Here is a 27,984-nt window from a genome sequence, read left to right as displayed (position 1 = left end):
AAACAATTTTTAATAGAGCTTTAAATAAGAAAATTGAAAATATATATTAGGTTTTCAAAATAAGACTTAAACTTTATGTTTTCTTCGTTTTTTTTTGCTTACTTAAATACAGAATAAAACAAAAATAATCATGAAAAAACGGAAGTAGTTGGGCTGGATAATGGACCTAACAGCTTGCCATACACCGCCTTGTTCCTCCGCCCTCCTGGTTGATGAAGCCGCTGACCGTCCCGCAAACTGAGGACTTCTTATTAGTGTGGAGGCGCTGGAGTATGGCGGAGGGACGCGGTCCACCTGGTCTTCTGCTGCATCTTCAGACTCTGTTCTGTATTTTCTAGTTCCATCCAGACTAGGAACCTCTAGTTATTTTCCCACTCAGCCGACAAACAAACGCGCGGAACCAAGCGGCGGGGCTGGAGCCTGAAGATGAACCGCAGCGCAACAGGTGGGAGAAGAAGAAGCCAGGAGGAGCGCCTTCTCCTGCGGATTCCTCCGTGGAGACGGAGGTCACAGTCAGTGATAACCGTCTTTGGGTTCAACTTTCAGGGGCCCAGGAGCCGCAGGACGGAGCGCCGTGCCCGCCGCTGCCCGCGGATCACGTGCTCTCCTCCGGAGCGGTTCTTTTCCCCGGTAAGTAAGTCAGGTGGTAATCCTCTTTCTGCTGTTTGTTTCCACCTGGGTGATCCTCCTAATCTGTGTTTGTGCTACAGCACTGAGCGCAGAAACCCTCTTTTCTTTTCTTCTCTTTTTTTTTAGACTGACACCAATGAAAGGTTTTTGTAATCCTAAGAAAATCTCCAAAGATGAATTTTATTGCAATACCGACTTTAAATAAAGTGATGAGGTTTTAAACAAGGAGGGTGATATCTGATGGTAATTGGGAGACAGAAGGTGTCTAACCTGAAGGTAAACGCTCGGCATGGAGTCAGCATTTCCAGGTCAAAAGGTAAAGTCAGGTGGGTTACACCTGAAAATGTGAAATTTGTTCCAAATTTGACCCATCATGCCCTGGAGGGGGGCAGTGGGCTGCAGGGACAGTAGAGGTCAGGAACCATTTAGTGGTTTAACCCCCCCAGTTCAGCCCTATAACGAAGTAGAGGGATTGATTGAGTCCTGTGTTTATAAATGTATTTGGCATGACCTCATCATGGATTTGACCTTTTGACCTCCCGGTCGGAACCACTGCGCCATTAGGCCACTGAGCTGGTCTTTCTGGTTCTTACATTTAAAAAAAAAATCCCTTAAATATTTGTCATCACAAGAATATTTTTTTTTTCATTTTTCTGTTTTAGGCCAATGAAACACAGAAATGTTGTTTGCTGATTTAAAGTGAGCTCTGGAATACAATAGACCCACTCCAATGAAAATGGGGTTTTTGGTGTTTTTAACATGTTCTTGTAGCATTGGAGGACAAATATATAAAATAATTTTATATTAAAATTACATTTCTGACTATTTCTTTATTCAAATCATCGCGAATTGAGGGGGAGTTTTTGACGTATTAAATATGCTGCTCTCTGCTCTGCTCCATTCTGATCATCCACTGTCAGACACTCAGACCCATGAACGTCTTAGTTTTCCTGGTCTGAGCTGGAATCTGGATTTAAACTGTACGGCTGGATAAATCTGATGTTGGTCACCTTTTTTGTTGCACCGGTAATGTTAGCTTGATGGTCTGAGGGTCTGTAAGCTAGCGGTTGAGCATGTAAACAGATGGGTGATGGGAAGTGGGGGTGGGCTTAACCCACACCTCAACTCAGATTTTTGTTTTTTGTTGCTAAAAACTTCAATGAAAAGATTACTGGGAACCCTGAAAAGATATTTTAAAATGATTGGAGCGGCTCTTTAAAAAACATACAAATGAGTTTCTGACTTTTATTAATTTTTTCTTTCTAATGCCCACTTTTGAAAAAAGAGTTTAAATCAAACATCTAATGTCCAATAATTCATACTTGTTTCCTTTTAAAGTTGTTTCTTGTATAAATGAGGTAAAAAAAACACAAAGAAAAACTTTGTTTTTTGTTTTTAACTTTTTTTTTTTAATTCAATGTTAGTTTTTATTTCGATAAAGGAAGTTACTTTTTCAAACAATCAGGAAATAGTGGATTTTGGGAGTAGACATGCAAAAAGCACTGAAATGGGTCCATTTGGAACCGTCCTATAGTGTGGCGTTCCTGGTTGTTCTCATGGTTTCTCCCTCAGTTCAAAACAGCAGTAATGTTGACAGAAAACCCAAACTGCATCCTTGTTTGCCAAAGGTGGAGTTCCGGTGAAGCGCTCATACGGAGCAGGCGTCTCTTGAGCTGATCAAGACGCATTTGTGTCTTGAAATGTCAGAATGTCGGCTGACAGACTGAGCAGCTCCTATGGACTTCATCAACGTAACTTTTTATTTACAAAAATCCCACTGTACATTTTGAAATAGACATGTTTGGTAAAAGATCAACATTTGTAGTTAAAATGATTTATTTTTACTTTAGTCATTAAGCTCCGTCTGGTTAAGATCTGAGGTTTGAGCTTAACGTTTTACTGAAAAGTGGATTTATTCCATTATTTCAAAAAAACAAAGCAGATTTTTACAGCTGTTAACTTAATTCATTCCCCTGTAAATTCCTTTCAGATTAACCCAATAAAACAATAATTTTTTCCCTCTTTTTAGGGACTGGTTACTATATTTTTGTTCAGTGTCCTGAGTCTGGAAGGTCACAGGTTCAAATCCTTGGCAGAGGTTCTAAAAGTGGCACTCAGCATTAGGGGTTGGATTGGGGGGTCAAACCACCAAATGGTCACCAAGCGCGTCTGTGTGCGACTCCCCCAGGAGACAACTTTTAACATACCTGTGCTTTGCATTACTCAAAAAGGTGGAAACCTTTTCTGTACTTCAGTTACAGTCTGATATAAATTTAAAACTTTATTCACATCAAAGTGATGTCAAACTACATTCTGCAGGGACTATTCTGTTTAAAACCTAGTACTAATTAACTGTATAAGAGAACTGGACTGAGTGACCCCTCCCCCCGGCGTTCCAAAAAAGGAAGTACCCGCTGGTTCCGAGAAGCCAAAATCCCATAGACTAGAAATAAAGGGCTGCTACTCATTCTTGTTCTTGCTAATCCTCATTTTTTTCTTTCAAGTGGTGGGGGTGTGGCCTTCCTACAAGCTCACTCCTGATTAGTGATCGGTTGCCATAGAAACATTGACTCAGACTGACTCAAACCAATCGCTTACTAAGGACGTCTGGCTCTAGGGCGGCGACATCCGCGCCGTGAAAAATGGTGACTGGTTTGGTTGGAGCCAGAAGTAAACCATTTTCTATGGGGGGTGTCACACTCGCTCGCTCCAGGTCTCCGATACGGTCAATGTTTACACTAAAGTGACAGAAGCAGATTATCGTCTGAAATAACCATTTTTATTCTTTTTTGAAAAACCTTTTCCCTAGTGTATTTCTTTATTGTACATGGGTTGATGACAGCTGTGTTTTTTGTCCTTCCAGGTGTTTTTGATCAGCATGGCTGCCCTCTCTTCATGTTCCCGGCAGACGGTCAGGCCAGACTGCAGGAGCTCAGCGCAGCAGAAGTTGTGGATTTCATCACCTATTTCCGGTGTCTGCATAAGTGCGTGTGCTGCCTGCTGCTTGGCTCTGTCTGTATGCGGCAGAGACGCCCGGTGGAGCTGATGGTTTGTTTCTCTGCACAGTAAGAAGCAGGAGAAGCGGAGCTCGCCGTCGGTGGTCGCAGACCTGAGACACGCCTCGCTGCCCGCTGCCAGGTTCATTGCAGAGACTCTGCTGCAGCTGGAGGTGGGTCGGACTGTGTGCGGACGCTGGCCCGCAGCCTGGCTCCGGTGTTTGCTCTGAAACCAGAGATGGGTCACATGCAGAGGAGTGTGCTGCGGCCTGATCGCGGGTGTGTCAGGACAAACGGAGGCCAGGGGGCTCTTCTTTCTGCTTTGTAAAAACAGAAAAGAGCTCAAATTTAAAGGGTATTCCTCTGAAAAAAAATCTCTGTTCACAATTATCTAGTATTTTCCTTCCATCCATTTTTTTATACTTGCTTATACCATGGTCCTGGTGAATGCTGCTGGGTGTGCATTAAAAAACGATAATCCACAGTGATAACACACCTAAAAAAGAAGTTCCGGTCACATAGCTGAAATGTTTTACGTCACTGAGCTGGTCTTCTTTAAAACCAACTTGGCTTAGCTTCATCAAAACAAGCGGTAAAAGGTGAACTTTCTCTCTGAACTGATTCTTTACTTATGACCATCAGCATATGTATCGCTGTCCTTCGCTGCTGCACCCGGTGCCAGTTCAGCCGGCCTAGTGGCGCGTTGTTACGGTAACAGCACCACACAACAAATGGTCCACTCTTTGTGAAAACAACGATCCAAACCCAAGAAATAAAAAAGAATAAGGTACAAAAAACGGAATATTTCTTTCTTTTCTAAGTCACCATGGTACGGTTAAGCGGGATAATGGCCTTTGAAGTGTGCAGTGTCAGAATTAACGCACTTTGCAGAAGCAACCGCTTCACGTCAGGTGGTTCAGGCTTCCACGGCGTGCGTTAATTTCGGATATTGCACACTTCGGCCATTAGCCCTTACTTCTCCCGGGTCAGGGTCATGGGTTGGCTGGAGATCACTGCTGTGAAGGCGGCCTGGACAATCTGATGGTCCATCACCAGGCCACACAGACTCAATATAGTCATTTATGCAAGCAGGCGGTCTTGGTTTTATTTATTTGTAATTCTCTGTGCAGAATAGTAAATTCAGACACATTAAAGGTTTTCAAGCATTAGCAAAGGTCATAAAAATCAGAATGAAGTTCAGACTTTGAGTAGAGCTCTCCTTGGTCCACTCAGAGACGGACCTATCCGGTTCAGAGGATGCTTTTGAGCTTGGTTTCCTAACTGATGGTTTGACTCTCTATTATATTGGAGTATTTAGGCTTTTGCAAAGCAGGCCCATACCATCTAACTACAACCACCGTGGTTTGACTAAGCTTTTTTTTTCATCTTTAAAAAGAAAAAGGAAACTCCTAAAGACCCAAACACTGAGCACCACTGCAGAACTTTGAGTAAACAGAACTCCTTGGACTCACAGCAGACCCTGGTGACCTCTCAGTCGTCCCTAAACAGTCTGTGTTCCCACGGCTCCACGGTGTGAGCTAACAGAGATATGGTTGAGCACTCAGGAGGATTCCAACGAGGTAAACGCTGAAGGCACTAAGCCTGGTTTATTTCCATTCAAATGAAAGGGCTTCATGCTGCGTTAAGTGCAGAAGCAGAAGCAACTGTGTTTGTGTGACTTGTTAACAGGCAAAACATCAACTGCTACTCCTTCCACTCTCCACAGGCAGTGTTGGCCTTTAGTTTGAGTCCAGGTCCAACAGTAAACACACCTTCCAGAAAGTTCTTTTGTCTCATTAAACCACTGATCTTGTCCAAATTTTTTTTTCTGTTTTGTTTTTTCAAATGTGAGTCGAGTTTTTGTGTTCTTTCTCAAACTTGAACTCTGGATCCATTTGTCCAGAGTCTCCTGACTGTTGAACTCTGACCTTAACAGTTTTCCTTCCCCCGTGTTGCTCTTCTTTTCCTGACGTCCTGTTTGAGTCGTTTGGGGTGTTGCTCCTGGAGGGTTCTGTTGCTTGTGTAACGGCCACAGTCGGTCTGTCTTTCCTGAACGCTGGGATGTTTCTTTTCCTGCCGACGTCGGCTCACATGCCTCTCACCATGCTGCGTCTTCAGGGCTTTCAGCCCGAGCGCTCTGGTCTGGTGACGATCACACAGGATTTTTAAGGGGCAGCACAGAAGAAGTTCACAAAAAACGCAGATAAAGGAGGAATAAAGTCATTTTTTGCTGAATTATAGATTTAGCTGAACTGACTTGAGTTGAAATGTATTTTTTTTTCAATTTTTAATCTCATATTTTACTTTAAAGCAAAAAACTGATCAGTTGTTATACATTTATAAAAGTTTACTAGAGGTCAAGTTTCAAGTGTAATTAGTCAAATGTCTAAAGCTACGCTCACACCGGCGGTGGCAACTCGTGTTCAAGTGGCCACTTTCAGTTTTTAAGTCCGTTCCAGGGCTCTAGGTACAAGCCAGCCGTTTACTGAATGTTCTGCTGAACTTTCAACTGCCTGAACGTCAAACAGCTGAGCTGTGACCAATCAGGGACTCAGATTTGGTAGCGACCTGTGGATGATGGAGTCCTTTTCAAAACACGGACGTGCCAAACTGTTGTAAACACAATCATGAAGGAGAACTGGATGATTGTGGTTCCTCTGCCTGGATGAAATGACCAAGTCTTTAATATATCAGAATAGAGCTGTCAAAGGAAAAAAGATCGAGATGTGCACCGCTTTGACATTTCGCACTAAGCCTCTTCCAGCTGTGGGTGGCAAACAAGCGCTAGTAAACAGCAGAAAAAGAAGAAGAAGCCCCACCCTGCACCTGCTTGTCTGGTGCTGGCCCGGTGTGAACACCACGCGCTGAATAAGTGGATTTGTTAGACTGTATTGGCGTGCGCGTAGGTGTTTATGGTAAGCATTTATCGCCGCTTATGCGTTATGCATATTCCACAGGCTGATGTAACGTTGTGACGGTAACGTTGCGATATACTGTGCAGGCCCAACGCTCAGTCCTATATGACAGGTTACCCTTCACCACAGTTCTGTTTGGTTGAAAGCTGCCTTGTTGGATAATTGGTTGCATTTCTTTAAGCTAGGAGACAGTTTCAGCTCTCACAGCTGATTGGGATCAGCTGAGTCTAAAACTCATCCCTGTATGATATGAGAGGCGGGGGGGCTGAACTGTGTGCAACCCACACTCTTTACACTCACACAGACACTGGTACTGATTGTTTCACGGAGGCTCAGAATGCAGCCATCCATCATCTGGTTGAGTCTTAAATGTGTTGGACAGGATGTGGAGAAACTCTCCCATCAGCACCGCTCTCTGCTCTCGATGCCACATCAGCGCTCTTCCTTAACTGGAAAGACGTTGAAGTTGAAAGGTGGGACTCTGCAGCTGCATGTGAAACCACGCCGTTGGTCTCTGTAGAGAGCAGGTCCTTTCCGGAACTGCAGCTTTCAATAATGCATGTTCGCCACTCTTGAGTGGGTCCCTGGCCAGAGCAGGCTTTGTTTTCCCGCCTGCAGCATCCAGTTGTGTAATGTCTTTATCCGTTTAGAGTCGCTGAAATGTACAGTTTAAAACTCGCTGAGAAATTCCTGTGTGTTTGGTGGGGAAGGGGTGGGGGGGTCACATGCATAGTTGGTCACATGGAAAGCCTCAGTGTATTTTCAGTAAATGAACATAATTATGAGTGAGAATGTAAAAAATCTAGAGCCTCTGTGGTCTGAATTTGTCAGATTGCGTTCTGAGCTTTTATTGTGTTTTCTTATGGTATCAGCCAAAAACTCATTCACATTTTTTCTAAAGCACCTTTCATGAAAAAAGGACTTATTTTCCATAAAAACCCGTTCAAAAATCTAATGTAAATGTTTTTACAAGCTGATAAAATTTGTAAGCATTATCAAATGGTCCTGGCTATTGTGGCCCCACCCACCCAAACCCATAATATTCATTTCCATGATTCCATAAATTTTTTTTATACAATTTTCAACCGTCTGGGCAGGAGCCAGGTCCTGCTGGAAGAAGAGAATCCTGAAGTATTCTAGAACATTCTACTAGACTGTTGCAGTGATTTTGGATTGAAGAAAGCCGAGTTTACCAACACCAGAGCCGGACATTCCAGCCCGTATCATGACTGACTGATTTCAGCTTGGGTTCTGCTCCTCACCAGTCTTCCTTTTTAGACCTTGATTCCCAAATGAAAGTCACACTTTCCTTTCGTCAGAAAACGGGACCTTGGACCTCTTGTCAACAGTCCAGACCTTCTTCTTGGCCCAGTTGATACGTCTCCACCGTTGGTCCTGGCTCAGAATTTTCTTGACCCGAGAAACCCGACAGTCGTATCCCGTCTCCAGAATTTATCTGAATTTGCTGGTTTTGGAAGCTGTTCCTCCACCTCATTCCACTCTTAACCCTTGTGCTATCCTAGGCACTTTAACATTGGGAGTTGGGTCATCTAGACCCACTAGACCAGTGTTTTTCAACCTTTTCTGTGCCACGGCACACTTTAACCTTAAAAAAAATCCCGCGGCACACCAGCATCCAAAAATTAAAAAAAAAGGAGAAACTCATAGTCTGTATTGATCCACAGCCCCTCCACAATCTCACATGCATTTTTGAGATAATTGTTACAGAAAAAGCTGGAAACTGCAGCTGTTTTTTTCTAAAAGAGGCAATAAAAGTTAAGTTAGAAGATTTAAAAACAGTTTGTGTGTTCGTTAGTTTCAAGACGTTTAACAACAGATCTCCTTTTGCGCTGTCACTCTCACAACCCAATGCATCATGGGAAATGTAGTGCATAAAACAGCCGAAGATCGGTTTTCGGAGCTTCATTGTTTTGTTCACTTGTTCCACGGTCTGATACCGGATTCTGTGCAAAGCTGCACCGCTAAAGACGAGCTTTAGCTGGTATTTTTGTTAGAACTGAGCGACTTTACGAGCTAAATCGGGACAAGGAAGTGAAGACTTTAGGCACTTCTGATTGGTCAGACCGATGACATGTGATTAACCCCCCCCAACACGGGACTTTTCCAAAATACAGCCGAAGGTGCAGCTGAATCGCGGTACGTCATTCTTATCAAAATGTCTTTAATAAAATAAAATAAACGCAAAGAAAAGGTATTTTACGATCTTTTATATTCCTAACTCCTCAGTGTTTTATCAGGATGTTTGGATGAACAGAGAGCTAAAATCCTGGAGATGGGAAATGTTTTTAGATCAGTTAATGAGGGCAATTTCCCACGGCACACTGGTTGAAAAACACTGCACTAGACAGTGCTCTGAACCTTTTTTCTTCAATGATTTGTGATCTCCACTGGTGTCCATGGATTACATGAAATCTTTCCACCTTTATCCACCTTTGTCATGGTAGGGAGAACACGTCAATGGAAGGGGGGGTCATAGGATAGCACAAGGGTTAAAGGACGTCTGCAGGTTCTTGAATCTTGTTCTTTTGATAATCCACTGAAGTACGTGGTCGTCTCCTTAGCTGGTGCATCTTCTCCTTCCATTAGATTTTCCATTGATCTGCTTGGACACAACCCACATTCTCCTCAACTAGGAACGTCTTGCCCATATCAAACTGAACTCAGACGATTCGAGACAATTTCTTGAATTTTCTTTTCACATTTCTTTGTTAATGCGGCCTCTTTCCTTTCTGCAGCTGTCCAAGCAAAAGCTTCACAGCGTTTACATAATTCAGCCCACAAAGAAGGAGGTGCAGAAGCTGTTTCTGAAACTCCTGACTCCATCCAAGTCCCAGTCTCCGTCTTTTAAGGTAAGTTGAGAAGGAAAAAGGACGAGGCTTCATTTACATTCAGTTCTTCTGTAAAAGTCTCTCACTTTTGTAGAAAATCCTCCTGAAAGAAATCCAGGAACTCTCCAACTACATCGATCGCAGCCAGCTGCCGGTGTCGCTGGGCGGGTATTTGAGATACAGTCACCAGAGCTGGGTCAGCTTCATCAAGGTAAATGCTTCCTCTCTTCAGTTCACTGGAAATATCATGGGTTGTCTGAATTCACTCACTACTCATTATCAGCTGTCCATATAGGTCATTCGCCATTTTTTTCAGGGTGTGCCAATCCACATTTCCAAAATACAGTTCCCTGGAACTTTTTGCCAGAAGCCTTTGCACAAAAACTGTGCTTAGATGGATGGTCAGTAGATTGGTGAATATAGACACACAAAAAAAGGACTATATTGATTATAAATCATTCAAGTTCTTACCATCAGAACCGTATCAATAATCTTCATAAAATGTTCATTAATAGGTTTTTACTTCTGCAAATAGGTGATGTCATATTTGGCATTTAAAAAAATGTATTTGTTTGAAATATAGACTGTAAAAACGGGGGACAGCTCAACCCCTCCCTTCTCGTATTCCCAAACAGGAAGTACCATTGCTTCTTGATACGGGCACTGCCATAATGATCCAGGCAACAGTGATTGGTCCGAGTCGCTCTGAGTCATCGGCCATAGATACGATGACTCAGAACAACACGGACCAATTGACTGGTTTCAACATGGCGGCGCCCGTATCGGGAAGCGATGGGGAGGGGTTTGGGCTAATTTCGCGAGAGCCGGAGGTTAAGCCTTTTCCATGGCTGACGTCACGCCACAAGTCGTCCTTTGTTTTCCCAGTCTGTGGTCTGGATTGGGTTAAAATCCAGGGCACTGTAAGTATTGTAAGTATTGTAAGCTGTATTTTTGGACTACAAGTCAACAATTCTGCCAAACCCCGTCAGAAGACTGAGTGACGGTTCAGCGGCGGTTGGCATTGGTCACAACCCTGACTAAACTATGCAGAAAAATACGGTGGTCTTTTAGTGGGTGGGGAGTGGTGAGGGTCTTATTATTTTTTTATTTTAACGCCACTAACCATATAAAAAGTGTTGATTCCTGCTGGTGAAAGCACTAAAGTGCTTTTTAGTGCAAAAGGGCTTTTATTGTGAAAGATTTGTCAGAGAGGGTACTTTGTGCTAATTGACACAGAATCACTGAACCGGAGTACTGGTGCCATATATTTCAGTAGATTAATAGAATCAACAATAGAAGTGTGAAGGTTATGTACTTTTATTTATATTGATGGACTTTTTATTTATCTGTTGCATTTGTACAAACGTAGTGGACAGTGGAGTAAATTTAGCTCCAAAAATAGTCCTCCTCATCATGACGTTGATGAAGAGTGAGCCTCACTCCTTCAGTTTTCGTTTGTGAATCCATTCATGAGATCCATTCTGGCGGCTCTTTTGTCCGTTGGTTACCATGGTGAAGCTTGTGCAAATGGCGTCATCAGCTGACCTCATTAACAAGTGAAAGGAGTCCTCTTTCTCGAGTTCGTACATTCAGCTGGACCTGCTCATCACCATCTAGAAGAGACCACCTCAGGATTAAAAGATCTCCACCTGACGTTCAACTGAAGATTTGGGCGTTCTCTCAATAAAATTTAAATATCCTCTTTGAAATCATCGATTGGTTTTTGATCATCCATTTAGAAACAGTACAGTGTTCCCTCGCTTTCAAAAAAAATATCCCTACGATTGGTGAAATCTGGGAAGTAGGATTCCAGCGGTTTTAAGGCTGAACACACTTTCTACACTTTTGTCAGACATGAACATTTTCACACTCTTCTCTTGTTTAAACTCTTAAAGTTCAAACCTACATTGAAAAAACTGTTTAATAGAATGAAAACAAAGACCTGATCGTGATCAAAGGGGCTATGTAGATTTTGCAAATCAAACACAGTCTGTGCAGGACAAACGGCACAGATTAGATCTAGTGACAGGTCCTTCAGCCAATCAGAAATCAGAAAACAATACACAGAAAAATTGCACTAAAAGAGGAGAGACTGTGAAAGGTTAGTAGTGATAGAGCGAGGGAACACTGTACTTGATGTTTTCTTAAAAGCAATAAAAAATCTACTTCAAACTAAGACTACGCTTGTTAAAATCTCATTTATTGCAGATAAGTTTATATCCCAATCATTGAAATAAGGCCTATCTAGCTTAAATCCATTTTTATAATGACCTACATTAGTAACCGGCAGATCTGCTGGGATTATTTGGTATCAGACAAACCTGGAACATGTGCTTTCAGACCAACTCAGTGACACTAGTAAAGACACTTGATGGTTGTTCATGCTCCTTCCTGCAGGAGATTGACTCATTTGTCCAGGAGTTCCTGTCTGTGGTGCAGCGTCTGCCCTCGTGCATCTCCTCCCTGCAGGCTATGTCCAGGCTGCAGCCCCCCTCCACCCTCAAGGATCTCCAGCACTTCTGCTACACCAACGAAGCAAAGTTCCTGCAGCTCAGGAGGTGACATTGATGCTCACCCTGGAACTCTATCCTTCCCTTTACTGGAACGTCTCACATTCCTCTAAATAGGTTTAAATCTCACCTTTCTAGCTGCTCTGATTCATTTGGTTTAGATCCCTGGAGCTTCTGGTGTTCCCCAGGGTTCTGTCCCGGGGCCTTTGCTCTTAGTTACTTTACGTCCGTGCCTGTATCAGTATTTTAAAATAAAATGTTTATTTAAGAAAGGGACATTGCACGTTAAAGAGCATTTAAAATGTAAAGATGCCAGAAGCTAATTTCCATCTGTTGTCTCCTGGCTGGTCAATCTTATTGAAGAAATAAAACAGATTTTAAGAAGAATAAACCACACATGAGAATAGAAAACACAATACAAAGACGGAGGTAAAAAGACAATATGCAAATAACAAAAAGAAATGCAGTACGAAACTAAACCATATATTTTAAAATCTGTTTCAGTTTTCTCAAAGTAAATACCAGTTTGGTTTGCAGATGACGCCTAGCTCCACTTATCCTGCAAACCTCCCTCCACATTTCCCTCATTACTTGAACTCAAACCCTGGGTCTCCTTAAATTTCCTGAATTCATCATTCTATCCAAATGAGATTTTTTTTCTCTGACTGTCTCCATATCTCTACTTGCCTTGGCACTTCCTCCTCCACCCGTCTCACTGTTTTCTCCTCTCTCACAACCTTGGCGCTGGGGTTGTGACCTCTGTACAATGTTCTAGCTGCTTTGTTGATTCTGTTCTGGTTGTAAAAAAAATCCTGAATGGTTCTGAATCCTCCTGGTGACCCGAGCCCGTCTGCTCAGACTCTGACCTTCATGTTTGTGCTGAGGCTGCAGGGAGTTGGGTCTGGACGAGCTGCTGAGGCACTGTGAGGCTGTGGTGGAGAAGCTGCACTTCCCTGACTTGGACCCATGCTACCAAGACATGGTGGGCACCACCCTCTTCACCCAAACCGCCTTCGACATGCTTCAGAACCACAGCAGGTACTGCAGGCTGCAGCTCCGGGTTCCTGGCTCTAATTTCCCCTTCTCACATGCCTAAATCCTGCTGTTCAGCCGGGTTGCACTGATGATGTTCTGCAAAGCTTGAGCAGACGACTGACCGGTTTAGAACAGATTCGGTGAGTGTTAAGCCAATGTCTGCTTTGACGGGTTTCTATATGTTCTCCAGAATCACTGCTGCTGTGGAGAAGGTGGAGCTGCTGTGGCAGCAGGCCTTTTCTAAGGCCCATCTACAGCTTCAGGTGGTTCAGCTGCGCAGTGATGCTCTACAGGTGAGGCGAAGGGGATTCACAGCTGATATTTATGAGGAGCTTTAAAGGTGGAAACTGACGTGCTTCCTACAAATCTAAAATAAATTAGGTTGGTATGGACTCAAATCAGCTTACAGTGAATGAAAAACCAGATTGTAAATTGGTAAAAAAAAAAAAAGAAAATCTGAAAACAGTGTAAAACTCGAAAGAAATGTTGAAAACTTTATTTAAAAACAAAATGTTTTAGACATACTTTAATGATATTCTTAGTTTCTGTAAGTTATTTTCTACTGAATTGAAACTAATCCCAAACCAATTTAAAGCTCTTTTTTTCCTCTCTCTTCCTAACATTCTGGTTGGAAAGACAGTTGCTTCTGAACTTGCGGCTCATCTGTGAATTTGCGTTGGAACAACCTCTTTGACCTGCGCTCTGATCATGTGTTCTTCCGCCTTTTCATTGGTGTGACTGATTCTGGTTCCCTTCCATGTGTTCAATCCTCTGAATCTTATCTGAACAGATCACTGAGAAGATTGAAAGCCTTCAAGAGAAGCTCCAGTTTTACAAAAAGGAGATTGCCAATGACGGTGTGAAAGCTGAAAGGTTGCTGTCTGAGTTTAAAGACTCCGTTCACACTCCTGCTGTGGTGAGATCCTGTTTCTGCTTGGTACCAGGTGAAAAAGCTTTACGTTGCCCTTTACCTGCGTGTGTGTGTCACTTCTCGGCCAGGCTCTGGTCCGGTGCGCTGAAGACTTGATCCACACATTGGCGGAGGTTCTGCCTTTAGAGGCTCGGAGCCGGGAGGGCTGGGTTCTGGACCTGGAGAGGCTGAAGGACAATCTCCACTCATCCGTGCATTACACCCATCAGACCCTCAAAGCCGTTCACAGCTACCACCGCCACCACAGCAAGGCAAGTTTTCCTCGCCTGATCAGAAGAATAAGCAGGAATGCAAAGCTGTAAGGTATCCAGATGTTTGAAAATGTTCTCCAGGTGACAAATGAATTAGTTTTCTGTGTCTGTCCTCTAGCTGGTGTTATGACCATCAGCAGAAACCAGCACACGGAACCTTCACATGTAGGATGTAGGCACTAAAGCTCGGCAAACAAACTGAATGGAACCAAAAAATGCTGATGTATACAGTCAAGTTATCAAGCTGGTTCTTTAAGAGGAGTGTCCAGAAATGGGAAATAATTTAAAAATGTCTATAGGCCACGAGCCAAATAATGTAAGGACACGTGCTTTTGCCTCCTCTGATTATCAGTTAAATCAATTAAATGTGTGTTGTACATGTGCATTGGACCCCCTAAATGTTTCGTTATTATAATTATTGTATAATTATTATTAGTTATTTTACTTTAGGGAAGTGACGTTAACAAAAAAATAACAAAAAAAAGAAGTAGTCCGCTCCCAAACTTAAATCAGTCAAGTGGACCCGTGGAGCGCGGACTTACAGCTTTGTGTTTGAGGGGAAGGGGGGATGCTTTGTTACATGCGCGATATGTGTGGGAGACTCGGGATTTATTTTTGTTTATTTTATGAGTTTTTTCCTCTCAATGGAGAAAGCCGTCCTCTTATCTTTTTCTATGGCAGCAGTGTAGCTACAAAGCAGCTATCAGCTCACGTTTGCCCCCAGCTGGTGAGGCCTGCCTCACCTAAAGCCTTTTCTGAGGGCCTAAAGCAGCGTCTTCAGCGCACGTCTCTGTTAACATTGAGTCCTGCCGTCAGACATGAAGGACAGCGCTCCAGAGCCTCACTCCGTCTGTGATCGCACAACACTCAAATTAGGCGATTTTAACCCCAGAAACTGTGGAAAACGTGTTGAGTTGACTGAAAATGTATATTTAACACAGATCAGTGGAAAATATTATTTATTTAATTTACTTTTTTCTATTTTATCACGATTATGGCAGGTGAGGCTGTGCCTCACTTGCCTCACCTGACCGCACGTCACTGGTCCAGCGTTGGAAACGTTTTATAGATTCTCCTGAGCGCAGTTTCAAGTGGTAGGTGTGTGGACTTCCAACAAGCTCACTCCTGATTGGTGAGAGTGGCTGCTACAGAAACGTTTGACTCGGACCAATCACTGACGTCTGGCTCCAACATGGCAGCGTCTGTACTACGGAAAGATGGCGACTGAATTGACTTTATTTGGTTGGAGTCAAAGTAAACCGTTCTCTATGGCTGACATCACACTCACTCGGTCTGGTTCTCGTATACGGTCCAACTTTAAATGTCAGATTCTCACAACCTCTACATTTTCATCAGCACTATGTATCTGCCTAACAGCAGATTCTGTTGCCCTCATAGGTCAGCAGCTGGTACCATCTGGTCCTCTGTGAGAACTTCCTTCAGGAGCTGCTGTCTGGAGTCTATAAAGATCCAGCTTCTTCTCAGAGGGCTTCCACTCCTGGGTGGCGGCAGAGGCTGGCGCGTTTCCTGAAGAAGAATCCGCCTCCAGACATGGAAGAGCTGACTTATCTGGCTCATCTGTCCGATGGCATCCCAGACCAGGAGATCCAACGGGCAGGAAGGCAGATTTCTCAGCGGTGAGACATTTTACTGGTTCTGGTGATTTTTAATGATAAATGAAGAGGTAAACCTTATAAAACAGTTTTCAAAGCTGGACATTCCAGTTTTGAAGCAGCCATTTACATTTGTAAAGACAGATGTGTCTAAAAGCTGAAATGAATCCTTTTGCTGCTGTGGGCGACTGCTGTGGACCTGAAAGTTTCCCCTTCTGTGAAGGGTTTGTGAAGCTGAAGCTCTTGTCCTCCTCAGGTGCATGACCCTCAGGAAGCTCCTGATTTCCTCTCAGCCGGTGTCGGTGGAGCAGCTTCAGCTGGCCTTGCAGTGGCAGTACGATCTGCTGCGGAACAGTCGGGTTGACCAGTCCTCCAGCGATCTCCACAATGACACCATGGAGGATCTGCAGCACAGCTCTTCAGAGCCAGAGCTCATGGGAAGTGGGGATGTGCCACCGTCCGAGAGCAAACTCCCTTCTCTCGGCTCCTTCGACTCTGGTTTTGGGCAGCTGGAGGCGCATGTGGGGAGGGGGGGCATGGATGACATTGGGGACCCCATGAGCCCAGGCCCGAGGCAGCCTCAGATCCAGGAGGAGATGGTCTGCAGTGTGTCGGACTGTGGCCCAAAGGAGTCCGACTTTGGTTCTGTGGGAAACTCCTCGAGGGCGAGCGTGCAGGCCCCCCCCAAAGGGCAGGTGAATTCCATGAACTTAGAGATCAAAGAAAACTGCTCTGCTGCCTCCACCACTAACAGGTGGTTGAGCCCACCTGCAGATGATGGAGAGAACTCTTACACCGTCACCATCACGCCAAGCCCAACGCCCCAAAGGAGAGGCTCCCATGATGCATCAGACCTCAATGCTGCTTCCACACCATCTCGACATCAGCCCTCACAGACAGAGTCCCAGAGCAGCTTGGAGGATCCAAAACTCAGTCTCTTTGAGAACCTTCTGTCCGGCACAATCACTGAAGGAGACAAGCGCTCCACAGAGGAGGCCCCCACCCTGCTGCGGGACATCCATGACCTCCACAGGCAGAAGCCAGATGCTGCCAGCAGGTAGCTCCCCGTCTCAGACCGTCCCACAGTAACCAATGATCTCTGGGAACTTTGTTATTTATGGTCCTGACTGTGTGTGTGTGTGTGTGTGTGTGTGTGTGTGTGTGTGTGTGTGTGTGTGTATATATATATATGTATTCATATACATGTATACATATATGCATACAAACACTCACAGTCAGGACCATAAATATTCGGACAGACACATTCTTTCTAATTTAGTTTTTGTACATTACTGGAACGCTGCACTAAAGTAACAAACAGGAAGCGTTAGAGGGAAGAGCCCAACTGTTCAGAGAATTGCTTTGATTTTCAAAATAAAAGACCAGGTACTCCTTCAGGTAAACTCCTGATCTCACATGGTCTGCTGAGTGAACAGCTCTCAAGTTCACTGCTCATCTTGAACAGGTTGAAGTGATTGAAAAAATGTTTTGTGCTCCTCTAAATGCTCCTTGAGAGCATTTTTGTGGCTCTTGTCCTCAGTCGTAAAGATCCATCTCCTCCATCTTGTAGTGGCCATTTAAAAGCAGCTGGGTAGCTTCTGTGAGAGCGTTGTGAGTTTGCTGTAGAGTTTTATGATGTTTGCGGATCTCAAATGTCTCTTCTTCCAGCATGATGGAGGTCTCTCCGGACTGGGATTTGAAGGAGCAGGAGGATCTCCAGGAGGTGGAGAAAATGCTGGAGGAGACCAATAAAATCCTGGAGGTGAAAACCTTCGATTCTGAATCTCACATTTTCTCAAATCGATGAAATGCTGCTGGAGAACACAGGCTCTCCTTTTAAAGTTTCATTGTCGTGCAGGAGGAGGAAAATGTTTTGGCTCAAGAAGCTGTTCTGGATTCTCTGCTGGAGAGGGAGAGGGCTGTGTGGCCACTGCTGGACAGAGAAGACCAGCTCTCTGAGGTACGTTCCTCTTCCTCCTCTTCCTCCTCTTCCTCAGAGAAACCCACAGAAATAATCAAAAGTTTAACAGTCAGGCATGTTGCTGCTTATTTTGGGCTGAAAAAGATCTGCATTAACACATTGACGGAAAAGGTTAAACATAGAAGAGTGTGAAAAGTCTCACTGATGTGGGGGGCTGAGGCTTATTGTTTGCAAATTTAGCCCCCCACCCCCCCACCCCAAAAAACAAAAAACCATCAGCTTTACGGCGCCGGAGGTTTCAATTGGTTTGTCTGAATTGATGCAGAACTACTCTAGTCTGACAAGTTTATCACCATCCAATATTTGTCTGTTTCAAAGATAAAACAATATTATTTTAATCTTTTTATCCAATGGCTCCATTTCCTCCACCACTGAAGCTAGATTCTTGTCTGGTTTTATTTAAAAAGTTTTAAGAAAAAGTTGAATTCTGAAGAACATATTGGTTTATTCACCTGAACGGGACAAGAGTCAGAAATGAATCTACTGCATCCTGACGAACTGCTGCTGCGTTAAACCTGTTTCTCAGATCTGACCCTGTTATCCATTTTTTTAATGTGTGGGGTCGTCTTCAAGTTGATAGTGAAGTATTACCGTCTTTCTTTTGAACCAGAAACTGCATCAAGCAAAACAAAACATAGTGTGGTATGACAGTGCTACCCAGGATGCCTAGAGACAGCTAGTGATTGGTCAGACAGGTTGACTCTTCTTCATATTTGTCTCTTTAATCTGCAATATTCAGACTTTGCAGAAAGAACAACGCAACACATAAAACTTCACTGACAAACTCAACATTGTTCCATTGTAACACATCAAATACAAAAGTATACTTTTATGTTTTTACCTCATATTGAAGGATTCGGCTCTCCTGACTACAGTACCCATAATGCTCCATGTTCATAGTTTACCAAAGTTGTAGTAAAACATTTAGACCGATTTTTGATAGCCACACTAAATCTGTTCCAAGTCGGTGAGAATTACTGGGATTTATGCATGAGGCACAATGTTTTTGACTGATTTGATGGCCTATTGGTCCAAAATAACATATCGTTCACTGGAGTCTGATTGCTTTGTCTTCATTTGTTACAGATCTCCTCCTCCGAGCAACATGAAGACTCTGACAGTTCTCCTGAGCCTGAATCAGAAGAGTCAGGAGAAGAAAGCTCAGAGGCTGAAGCTGCAGAAGAGACCAACGAGCCGATTATGGAGGAGGACACGAAGATCCACTGTGAAGAAGGCCTCAACCATCATCCCTCAGAACCTTCAGTCCCTGATCAAAACTGTGCTGCTAGAAAGAGGGAGGCGTTTCGCTTACAGCTGGAAAAGGAGAGAGAAGAGGTGGAGAGGCTGGAGGAGAGTTTGGACAAAGAACAAGGAGTCTGTGAAGAAGCTGCTGATGTTCTGGCAGGTTCTACTCCTCAGGATGAGGTCGAGAACTTGTGTTTAGATCTAAAGGATTTTCAGGACCCAAATTCTCAAACAACAGGCCTCACTGAGCCCAAAGAAGACTCTCCGTATCAGAACCCTGGGGGTTCTGAAGCCGATCCATCAGTCGGCGGTGGACCAGATGATGGAGCGTTTGATCCTGGTGGACGTCCCACCAGCGCTGCAGCAGAACAGGAAACCCCTGAAGTGTTGGATCCAGCCGCATGCTCAGCAGCTGAGGAAGCCGGCCCTTCGGAGAGTAGAGATGGAGGTCCAGACGTCAGCGATGAGCTTCTTGTCCCGAAAGAATATCCTAATAAAAACAACAATAACAACTTGATCTTGGAGAACAGTGGACCTTCGGAGAACTCCCCCCAAACTATGTGTCAAGATGAAGATGACCCATCAGGGAGACCTGCCCGTTTGCTTCATGTGGAGCAGCGGCCCGTGGAGAAGGTCCAGTCGACTCCAGAACCACGTCCAGCACAGCTGCTGGAGGGTGTTCCGGGTGGAAGACGTGAGCAGACGGAAGCGTCCGGACTTCAGAGCTCAGAGAGAATGAGGACGTCTTCTTGTGGGTCAGAAGAGATGCAGGTCCAGCATCTCCATAGCAACGTGAGAGACGCATGTTCCTTCACTTCTGCTTCCTAATGGTTACTGATGCAGAAAATGTAAAGACCGATTAAGTTTGTCCTGGTTTCACAAGCACAGCTGACTTCAATGAATCCAGTTTTAAAACACTCAGATGTCAGAGGGGAAGTTTTCTTCTCAGTTGAGGCTGTTGCAGATCGTCCCAGAGATCGTAAATGCTCTGCAACGTGAGCAACCTGCACCTCTGAGATGCGGACTAGTTGGAATAAAACAACTTCTCTGTCTGAACTCCAGATGATTACACAAAGGATGTATAAATGTGATCATGGGGCAGGATTTCAAAGAATCCTCACAGATAATGAAGTTTGATCTTTATTGTTCAGTTTAAAAGGAAATCATGTCATCCCAAAATGTTGTGCACACATTTTTTCATTTTTGGCCTGGGAAATTTAAAAAAAAGATGAGCTACTGGTTGGATGGCACAAACCATCTTGTAAGTTTTCTTAACCACAAGTGATACCTGAAGGGAAATAATCCTGTCAGGAAGGAAAAATAAATGTTGGGTTTCCTGTTCTTGTCAGTCATTTAAAAGTATTTCAAGAAACATTTCTGGAGTTGTTTTTAGAGAATCACTAAAGAACTTTTTTTATTTATTTTATTTCTGCTTTAAGAATCAATGTTAACCAGCTCTCCGTTTAGAATCTCGTGATGAAGCGGAACTTACTTTGGTCCAAACCACAAAGTGATTACCTCCGAAAAACCATTAACACTAGAACCGTCCTGCATAACCTAAGCTCAGGAGAGCACTTCTATTTATAGAAAGTAGCATTTGAAAAACCTTAAATAAAAAAAAAAACCCTTGTTTATTTTTTCTTTTTTTTCCAGATGGCAAATTTCGAAACTCCCATCGTTCTGGATACTGGATCTGGTTTGATGAAAGCTGGATTTGCTGATCAAGATCTCCCAAGTGTCACATTCTCAACGATAATTGGAATTCCAAAATACGAGGTAAAAGCTGAAGGAACTTATTATTTATTTATTTTTTTGGTCCATTCTGTCCGGCAGCAGTCCTGGACTGCAAGACCAGATTGTTTTCACAGATCTTCTTTCTACGTGAACCTTTAAAAAAAATGTATAAGTGGGAGGAACAGTAAATGAAACTTATGTGTTTATTTATTTTATTTTTTGGGCCAATTTTTTTCCAAGCGCAGCACTCACTGTTTTGAGTGTAAAACTGAATATTTTGTGTACCTAAAAATAATTTTCTTCTTGAAACTCAAAAATACGTGCCAAAGCATTTTCGCTCTGGAGAAATTCTCTCTCCTGTATTTGAAACAAAGCAGAACGCCGCGGTATAAATGTGCCGCAAAAGCCAGTCAATCACATACATGGACATGAAGGTCGCTGCTGCTTGGTCAGAAATTCTTCCATTCAGCACGTAGACTGGATCAGTTTTGTGCGCGATTGGAACTGCAGGATCTTTCAAGTTTTACGCTAAAAACGGCGAAATTCACAAAAAACGCTCAATCGCACAAAATCTCTTATGGAGCTCAGACATATTTTTCAAAAACCATTAGTGAAATGAAAAGAGGACTCTTGGATATCCAAAAGAGATTTTTGAAATTATTTTGAGATGGCCGCACGACCTACAGCTTGGAAGCCATGTTGCAGGAATAGTGAGATTTGCCCGTTTGATACAACCATTTTGGAAATAAAGTTTGTAGATTTTGAACAGCGTCAGCGTGGCGAGCTTGCAATAGTGTCGTTCCCCTGTTGATTCCCCTGATTTTTTTTTTTTACTGGAATATTGTGAAAATGTTATACATGAAACGTTAGCTCAAGGTGAATGAAACAGTATCAACATATTAGGAATGTGGGCGTGGTTAAAAATAACCCTGAAATGCCAAGTAAATCTAAAAGTTCACCGTTGCAGATCCTTCTAAAAATTCCATTGACCTGGCGTGGCCGAAAAATACAATGGTTGCTATGGAGATAAAACCAACATAAAAGCCCTCAATTTGAGAAAAAAAAGCCCCCGTTCTCACAGATTTAATAATAAAATGGAACCACACTTAGGACACTGATGAATGTGTTTGTGGTGACCTCTGATTAAAGATGGGCCTTTGGAACGGCAGCACCGGCGTTTACACATCAAGCTGTTCCAGCAGAGGACTGGCAATCAGAGTCCCAGCAGCGGCACTTTGCTGAAAGTTTTTTGTGTTTCAGCTGCTTAAACACTGTCATCTACCCTTACCCAACTACAAATCAACCACTTTCATTTTTTTTCTTCTGCTCTGTAGGAAGTCATGAATGGTAACCTTCAGAGAGAGACCTACATCGGTCAGGAAGCTCAGAACATGAGGGGGGTTCTGGCTCTGAAACGCCCCATTCAAAACGGGACCATTCAAAACTGGGACGACATGGAAAAGGTGGGGGGAGGGCTGAAAGGTTTTTGATACTTCTGCTACCAGAACCCAAGAGTTTGAGGGCCAAATGGATCACAGTGACGGCGCTGAGACCGCGATGTAATGAACAGTTGAATATTGGAGCTGTGACGTCCTTTCAGACCACATTTGAATTCAAACTGTTTACAATTTTTTTTTTTTTTTGGTAAAGATCACAGCCTTAAAGTTCAACTGGTTCAAGCTGATAACCGTTGCATGATGGGAACGGGAGCTGAAACTTTTCCAGCCTTCTTTCAGATCTGGGCTCACACCTTCCTGGAGCTGCGGGTGGATCCTGAGAATCACCCCGTTCTGCTGACGGAGGCGGCCATGAACCCTCTGGAGAACCGGCAGCGCATGGTGCAGATCATGTTCGAGGTCTTCAGCGTTCCCTTCACTTACGTGGCCCTGCAGGCGGTTCTGGGGCTCTATGCAGCAGGGAGAACCACTGGTACTGTGCTCTCGCCTTCTGTGTTGACCTGATTTTCTATTAAAAACAGGCTTTTTCAAACAGCATTTTTTCATCTGCTCCTGATTCACAATGATTTCAAGGAAGAAATACTCAAAAATGCAATTTGAATCTTAAATTTCCTTATATATATATATACATGTCCTCAATGATCAGAAAAAATGTCCCAAGAACATGTTGAAGATGCCAAAAAACCCTTTTTTAATCGGAGTGGGTCTGGAATACTTGAGAGAGTTTGGGTTTTCTGCTGAAGAGCGTCCTCAGAGCTGTGGGATGATGTGTTTGCAGGTGTGGTGTTTGACTCTGGACATGGAGTGAGCCACAGTGTTCCCGTGTTCGAGGGCTACTGTCTGCCTCATGCAGTGCAGCGCTTCCCGCTGGCTGGTCTGGATGTTACCATGCACCTGAAAAAGGTGAGTCTGGATGGAGGAGAGGACAGCAAATGTCTCTGTGGTTAAAAAATAGATGATCTGTAGAATTCATCTTTAAGTCTTTCTAAAATGCAGATAAAAGGATTGAAGTGCAGACATTACGGTATGTTTTAAATCAATTCATCTATACACAACTCTTTTAATATAGCTGCATGATCACCAATGACCATGCAATCCTACAACAATTTTTTTATTTCTCAGTGAGATTCCACAAGACATTAGAAAATATTCAGGTGCCACGGCTGTTCGAAACACAGAAATCAATTGTAGTTGGCAATCGTCATATGATTGCTATAGCATTTTCCTAGTCTGAGCATCCAATCATAAGCAAACCTTGCAAGGCAGAGAAAGAAAGACGTTTGGAAAAAGTGTGGGTTGATCATTGTTTGGGCCATAGATACTAACCAAATGTAACTTGTGTCAATATGTTATCTTGAACATAATCTATCTATCGCTTTTATTAGGAATTGTATTTGCAATTTGATAAGGTCATGTATAACAACCACCTGGCATGCTTAGTATAGGGAGCACATAGAACCTCAACAAGCCATCTTTTTTTTCATTTCTGTTTCCGCTGTCCTTAAATGTATCTCCTGCAGAAACAGATTTTGGGATTTGAGTCGTTTGATTCTATTAAGAACTTGATTTCGTCCCCAGTATCGCGATATTCCAAGAGAGTTTATGGCCCTGCTGCTGGAGAAGAGCAGAGAAGGTCAGAAGGAGCTGCATTGACTTTTTGTAGATCTAGATAGTCTGACAGGATCCAGAGAGATGAGGAAGTCTGGAGTGACAGAAGAACGACTGAGTTCTTCAGAACATGGATGAGAGCTGGAAGACAGTGGTGAGATGTTGTGTAGGTGTGACAGAGGAGGTCACGGTGGAGGTTGGCCTACACCCAGGATCAGCTTTGAGCTCCTTTTTGCTCTGGTGGTGATGGATCATCGTGTTTGCAGATGACATAATGATATGTAGTGAGAGCAGAGATCTGGGGGAGGAACATCTACAAAGGTGGAGAGGAATGAAGATCCACTGCAGCAAGACAGAATCTGAGTGTGAATGAGAGGAACTGAAGAGGAACGGTGAGGTCACAGCGAGCAGAGGTGGAGAAGGTGGAGGACTTTAAGGGTCAATGCGGTCCAGAAGAACAGAGTTTTGAGGAGTGTGCAAGCAGGTTGGAATGAGTGGAGGAAGATTCCAGGTGTGACTAAAGAGTGTCATCAAGAATGAAAGGAAAGCAGCCATGTTGTTGAACTCTGATGCAGAGACAGGAGGCAGAGCTGGAAGTAGAAGAGTTGATTATTGAGGTTCTCTTTGGGAGAGACCAGGATGGATCAGGAATGACTCCATCAGAGGATCAGATGATGGTAGATGTTCTGCAGATAAATGGAGGGAAGCAGATGGTTTGGACACTTTCAGAGGAGGAACAGTCATGCTGTTGGTAAAAGGATGCCGAGGTTGAAGCTAGCAGGAGAGAGACCAAAGAGGTTCATGGATGTAGACAAAGGGGCCATGAGGGTGGCTGGTTTGAGCTAGGAGGATGAAGAGGAGAAGCTTGGATAGAGGTGGATAATTCTTTGTGGGTCCCCCTAAAGGGAGCAGGAGAAAGACAACAAAGACCCAGATCATGGCTTCTTTATAGGTAATTAAATATAATTTGTAATTATTGGTTTCATCCAGTTGAAACTACCACAGCATCTGAACTTCTCCAGAGTTGTGAATAGATGTTTGAATTATTGTTCAGTCTGTGTTTCAGTCTGGTTCCTGCGGTTTAGTGCAAAGGTGGACCTACCTGTGTCTGTACTCGCAGCTCCTGCAGGAGAAGGGCGTGTGCATGCACACCTCAGCAGAGGAGGAGATCGTCAGGGAGATGAAGGAGAAGTGCTGTTGTGTGGCTCTCAACTATGAAGCTGAGCTGAGTGGGAGGGACCAGACCTGCAAGGAAATGAAGTTCACCCTGCCGGATGGGCGGGAGGTCACTGTCGGCTCAGAGCGGTTCAGGTAACATATGCAGATGGAGACCTGTGTTAGGAATAATACATAATTCATGCAATGTCCCTCGTTGTTTGGTATTCAGAGCCCCTGAGATCCTCTTCAAACCTGAACTGATTGGACGGGATCATTATGGGATGCACGAGAGCATCTTCAAGTCAATCATGAGGTCAGACATCGACTTGCGGCGGAGCTTCCTGGAAAACATCGTCCTGTCAGGTAACTGGAAGATTCTGTAAGAATCCTGGGTTCCTTTCCTTTTTGCATACCTTGTGTGGTTCTGTCATGTGGTTCTTCTGTGAAGGTGGGAACACTCTCCTACCGGGCCTCCCTGAGCGGCTGCAGGCTGAGGTCAGAGGCCTGGTGCCCTCAGACATGGCGGTGAACGTTCGGGTCACTAGCCCCAAAGCCAGAGACTTCCTGGTGTGGAGCGGAGGAGCGGTGCTGGCCAACTCGCCGTCCTTCAGCTCCGCATGGATCAGTCAGGAGGAATATGAGGAGTACGGACCACAGATCGTCTTCAGGAAGTGCTTCTGAGGCAGAGGGTTTGGGGGTTTTTGGATCAAAGTGCAATATTTGGAGCTCCTGCAGGGGGCGTGAGCTGCCTCTTTTAAAACATTCTGTGTCTCCTGTGGAGACTATTCTCCTCTGGTCTTGTGTGGATCTTGATGCCGGCGGGTTTTCAGGTCTAAGACTCAACACCCAAAGATTCAAACCAGGAGAAATGTGCTTGTCAATGTTGTTTGTTCTTATTTCCTGATTTTTGGAGATGGCTTTGTGTTTCTCTAAAACTTTCATTTATAGATGTTAATGAACAAGGATTGAAGCTGGCCTTTGATTGAGGTTTGCCAAGTACTTTTGGTTTTTTTTTGGGGTGGGGGGGTGGTTGAAGAAAACTAATAATTTCAGCTGCTTTTTGTACAATTGTTTAAAGCTAAATGAATTGTGAGATGTGGTGAAAAATCACGGAATATTTTTTGTCTGGAAAAAAAATCTCTTTAACTCTTAAAGACCAATTTATTATTATTTTTTTTTAAGTGTTTGTTCTGAACTCTGAAGTGTGTCTGGACACAGAATTAATTCTGAGTATAAGCTGAATGTTCATAAAAGACTTTTCCGGAAGGTGAAGACTCGGGAATTCATCTCCTCTGGTTTCCATGGATCAGTTGGGTTTGTGAAATCGATGCGGAGGGGTTCCTGTTCCCTCATGGGCATCTTTGAACTTTTGTTGAATTATCAGTTTGTACTTCAAGCATGTTTTACTGCATGTTTGTGTCATGAACTGCCTCATGGGGGCGCCGTTTGCCCAGCAGCTCAGCTCCTGAAAACCACTGTAGTGTTGGTGCAGAAACTGAGCTTCCGTCTCCTTTTGGTTTCCTGGTGAACTTGAAGAAAATGGTTATTTTTCTGGAGATCAACAGAGTTCAGCATTTTGGCTCTCAAACCCTACAATCTTTTTTTTTTTTTAAATAAATTTTTTAATGATTCTCTAGTTGTCTTCTGTTTTTTTTCCGTCCTCCACTTTCATTTTTCTGTCCAGCTTTTTAAAGAAATCTGGCTCAATTTATATAAAATATCTGACTTTTTGTCCTTAAGATCTAAGGACCTTCTCTACAGAGGATATCTTTGAATAAAAAAGCTCACTTTATCAGTCTAACATTTAACTTATGTTTTCTTGTATATTTTTTTTTATTTTGTGCATTGATTCTTGATTTATATATTCCAAATAGTTTAAATCCTTTGTTTATGGTTCTATCTCAATTATGATGGTATTTTTGAATAATCACAATTATTTTTATAATTCTTTTATAATTAGCTGTTGTTTTTTGAATGTTTTCATTAATTCATTCTTTAAATTATTTCCTCCTACAGTTGTTTTACTGCTTTTTAAGTAATGCGTGTGATTTTTGAAGGAAGGTAAATTTGTGAAGCAAAATTGTCGGAGAAGTTTGAATTAAATAGAAGCTGATTCACAGTTTGCAGAATCCAAAAATGCTGAAATGTTATTTTACTCAGTCTGGATTCTTCCCCTGCAACATCGGTGAATCATGAAGACATCTGTGGTTCGTGCTCATATGACATTTCTGTGGAAGATGATTACAAAGTTTACAAAGAGATGGTAACATCTACACAACCTTTTTCAGGATCAGGTTTTATGGATGACCATGAGCTTGTCAGGCCGTGTTTCAGGTAGAAGACGTTTAATGTTGGATCATCCATCCATCCATCCATCTTCCTCCGCTTATCCGGGACCGGGTCAACGGGGCAGCAGTCTAAGCAAAGATGCCCAGACTTCCCTCGCCCCAGCCACTTCCTCCAGCTCCTCTGGGGGGACCCCGAGGTGTTCCCAGGCCAGCCGAGAGACGTAGTCTCTCCAGCGTGTCCTGGGTCTTCCCCGGGGCCTCTGCGCAGTGGGATATGCCCAGAACACCTCACTAGGGAGGCGTCCAGGAGACATCTGGACTCCTCAACTGGCTCCTTTCGATGTGGAGGAAAAGCGGTTCTACTCTGAGCTCTACTCACCTCTACTCCGAGGTGACCAAGCTTCTCACCCTATCTCTAAGGGAGCGCCCAGCCACCCTTCGGAGGAAGCTAATTTCAGCCGCTTGTATTCGGGACCTCGTTCTTTCAATCATGACCCATAGCTCATGACTATAGGTGAGTATTGGAACGAAGGACGACCAGTAAATTGAGAGCTTTGCTTTTTGGCTCAGCTCTCTCTTCACCACGACGGACCGATACAGCGACCGCATAACTATGGATGCCGCTCCGATCCGCCTGTCAGTCTCACGCTCCGGTCTTCCCTCACTCATGAACAAGACCCCAAGGTATTTAAACTTCTCCACCTGGGGCAGGGAGAGTCCACCCACCGAGAGATGGCAAACTACCTTTCTCCGGCCGAGAACCATGGCCTCAGATTTAGCGGT

General features: G+C 43.7%; 1 protein-coding gene across 1 annotated transcript; it reads left to right on the top strand.

The window, feature by feature from the left end:
- Nucleotides 1–144: 144 nt before the first annotated feature.
- Nucleotides 145–26,549, top strand: LOC101162803 (uncharacterized). Its single transcript, XM_011492041.4, has 23 exons — nucleotides 145–445; nucleotides 547–630; nucleotides 3,494–3,614; nucleotides 3,697–3,799; nucleotides 9,298–9,411; nucleotides 9,485–9,601; nucleotides 11,788–11,948; nucleotides 12,792–12,938; nucleotides 13,126–13,228; nucleotides 13,726–13,851; nucleotides 13,935–14,117; nucleotides 15,516–15,754; nucleotides 15,987–16,787; nucleotides 17,399–17,492; nucleotides 17,589–17,690; nucleotides 18,798–19,748; nucleotides 20,610–20,732; nucleotides 22,025–22,153; nucleotides 22,427–22,619; nucleotides 22,926–23,050; nucleotides 24,876–25,066; nucleotides 25,143–25,276; nucleotides 25,362–26,549. The coding sequence occupies exons 1-23, from the start codon at nucleotides 427–429 to the stop codon at nucleotides 25,592–25,594; spliced, it is 4,593 nt and encodes a 1,530-aa protein (XP_011490343.1). The 5' UTR covers nucleotides 145–426; the 3' UTR covers nucleotides 25,595–26,549.
- Nucleotides 26,550–27,984: the final 1,435 nt, after the last annotated feature.

This window comes from Oryzias latipes, chromosome 24 (genome assembly GCF_053564925.1).
Source record: "Oryzias latipes strain Hd-rR chromosome 24, Olatipes_Hd-rR_3.1".
In the NCBI taxonomy this organism is placed as follows: Eukaryota; Metazoa; Chordata; class Actinopteri; order Beloniformes; family Adrianichthyidae; genus Oryzias; species Oryzias latipes.
This window is presented reverse-complemented; position numbering and strand designations above follow the sequence as displayed.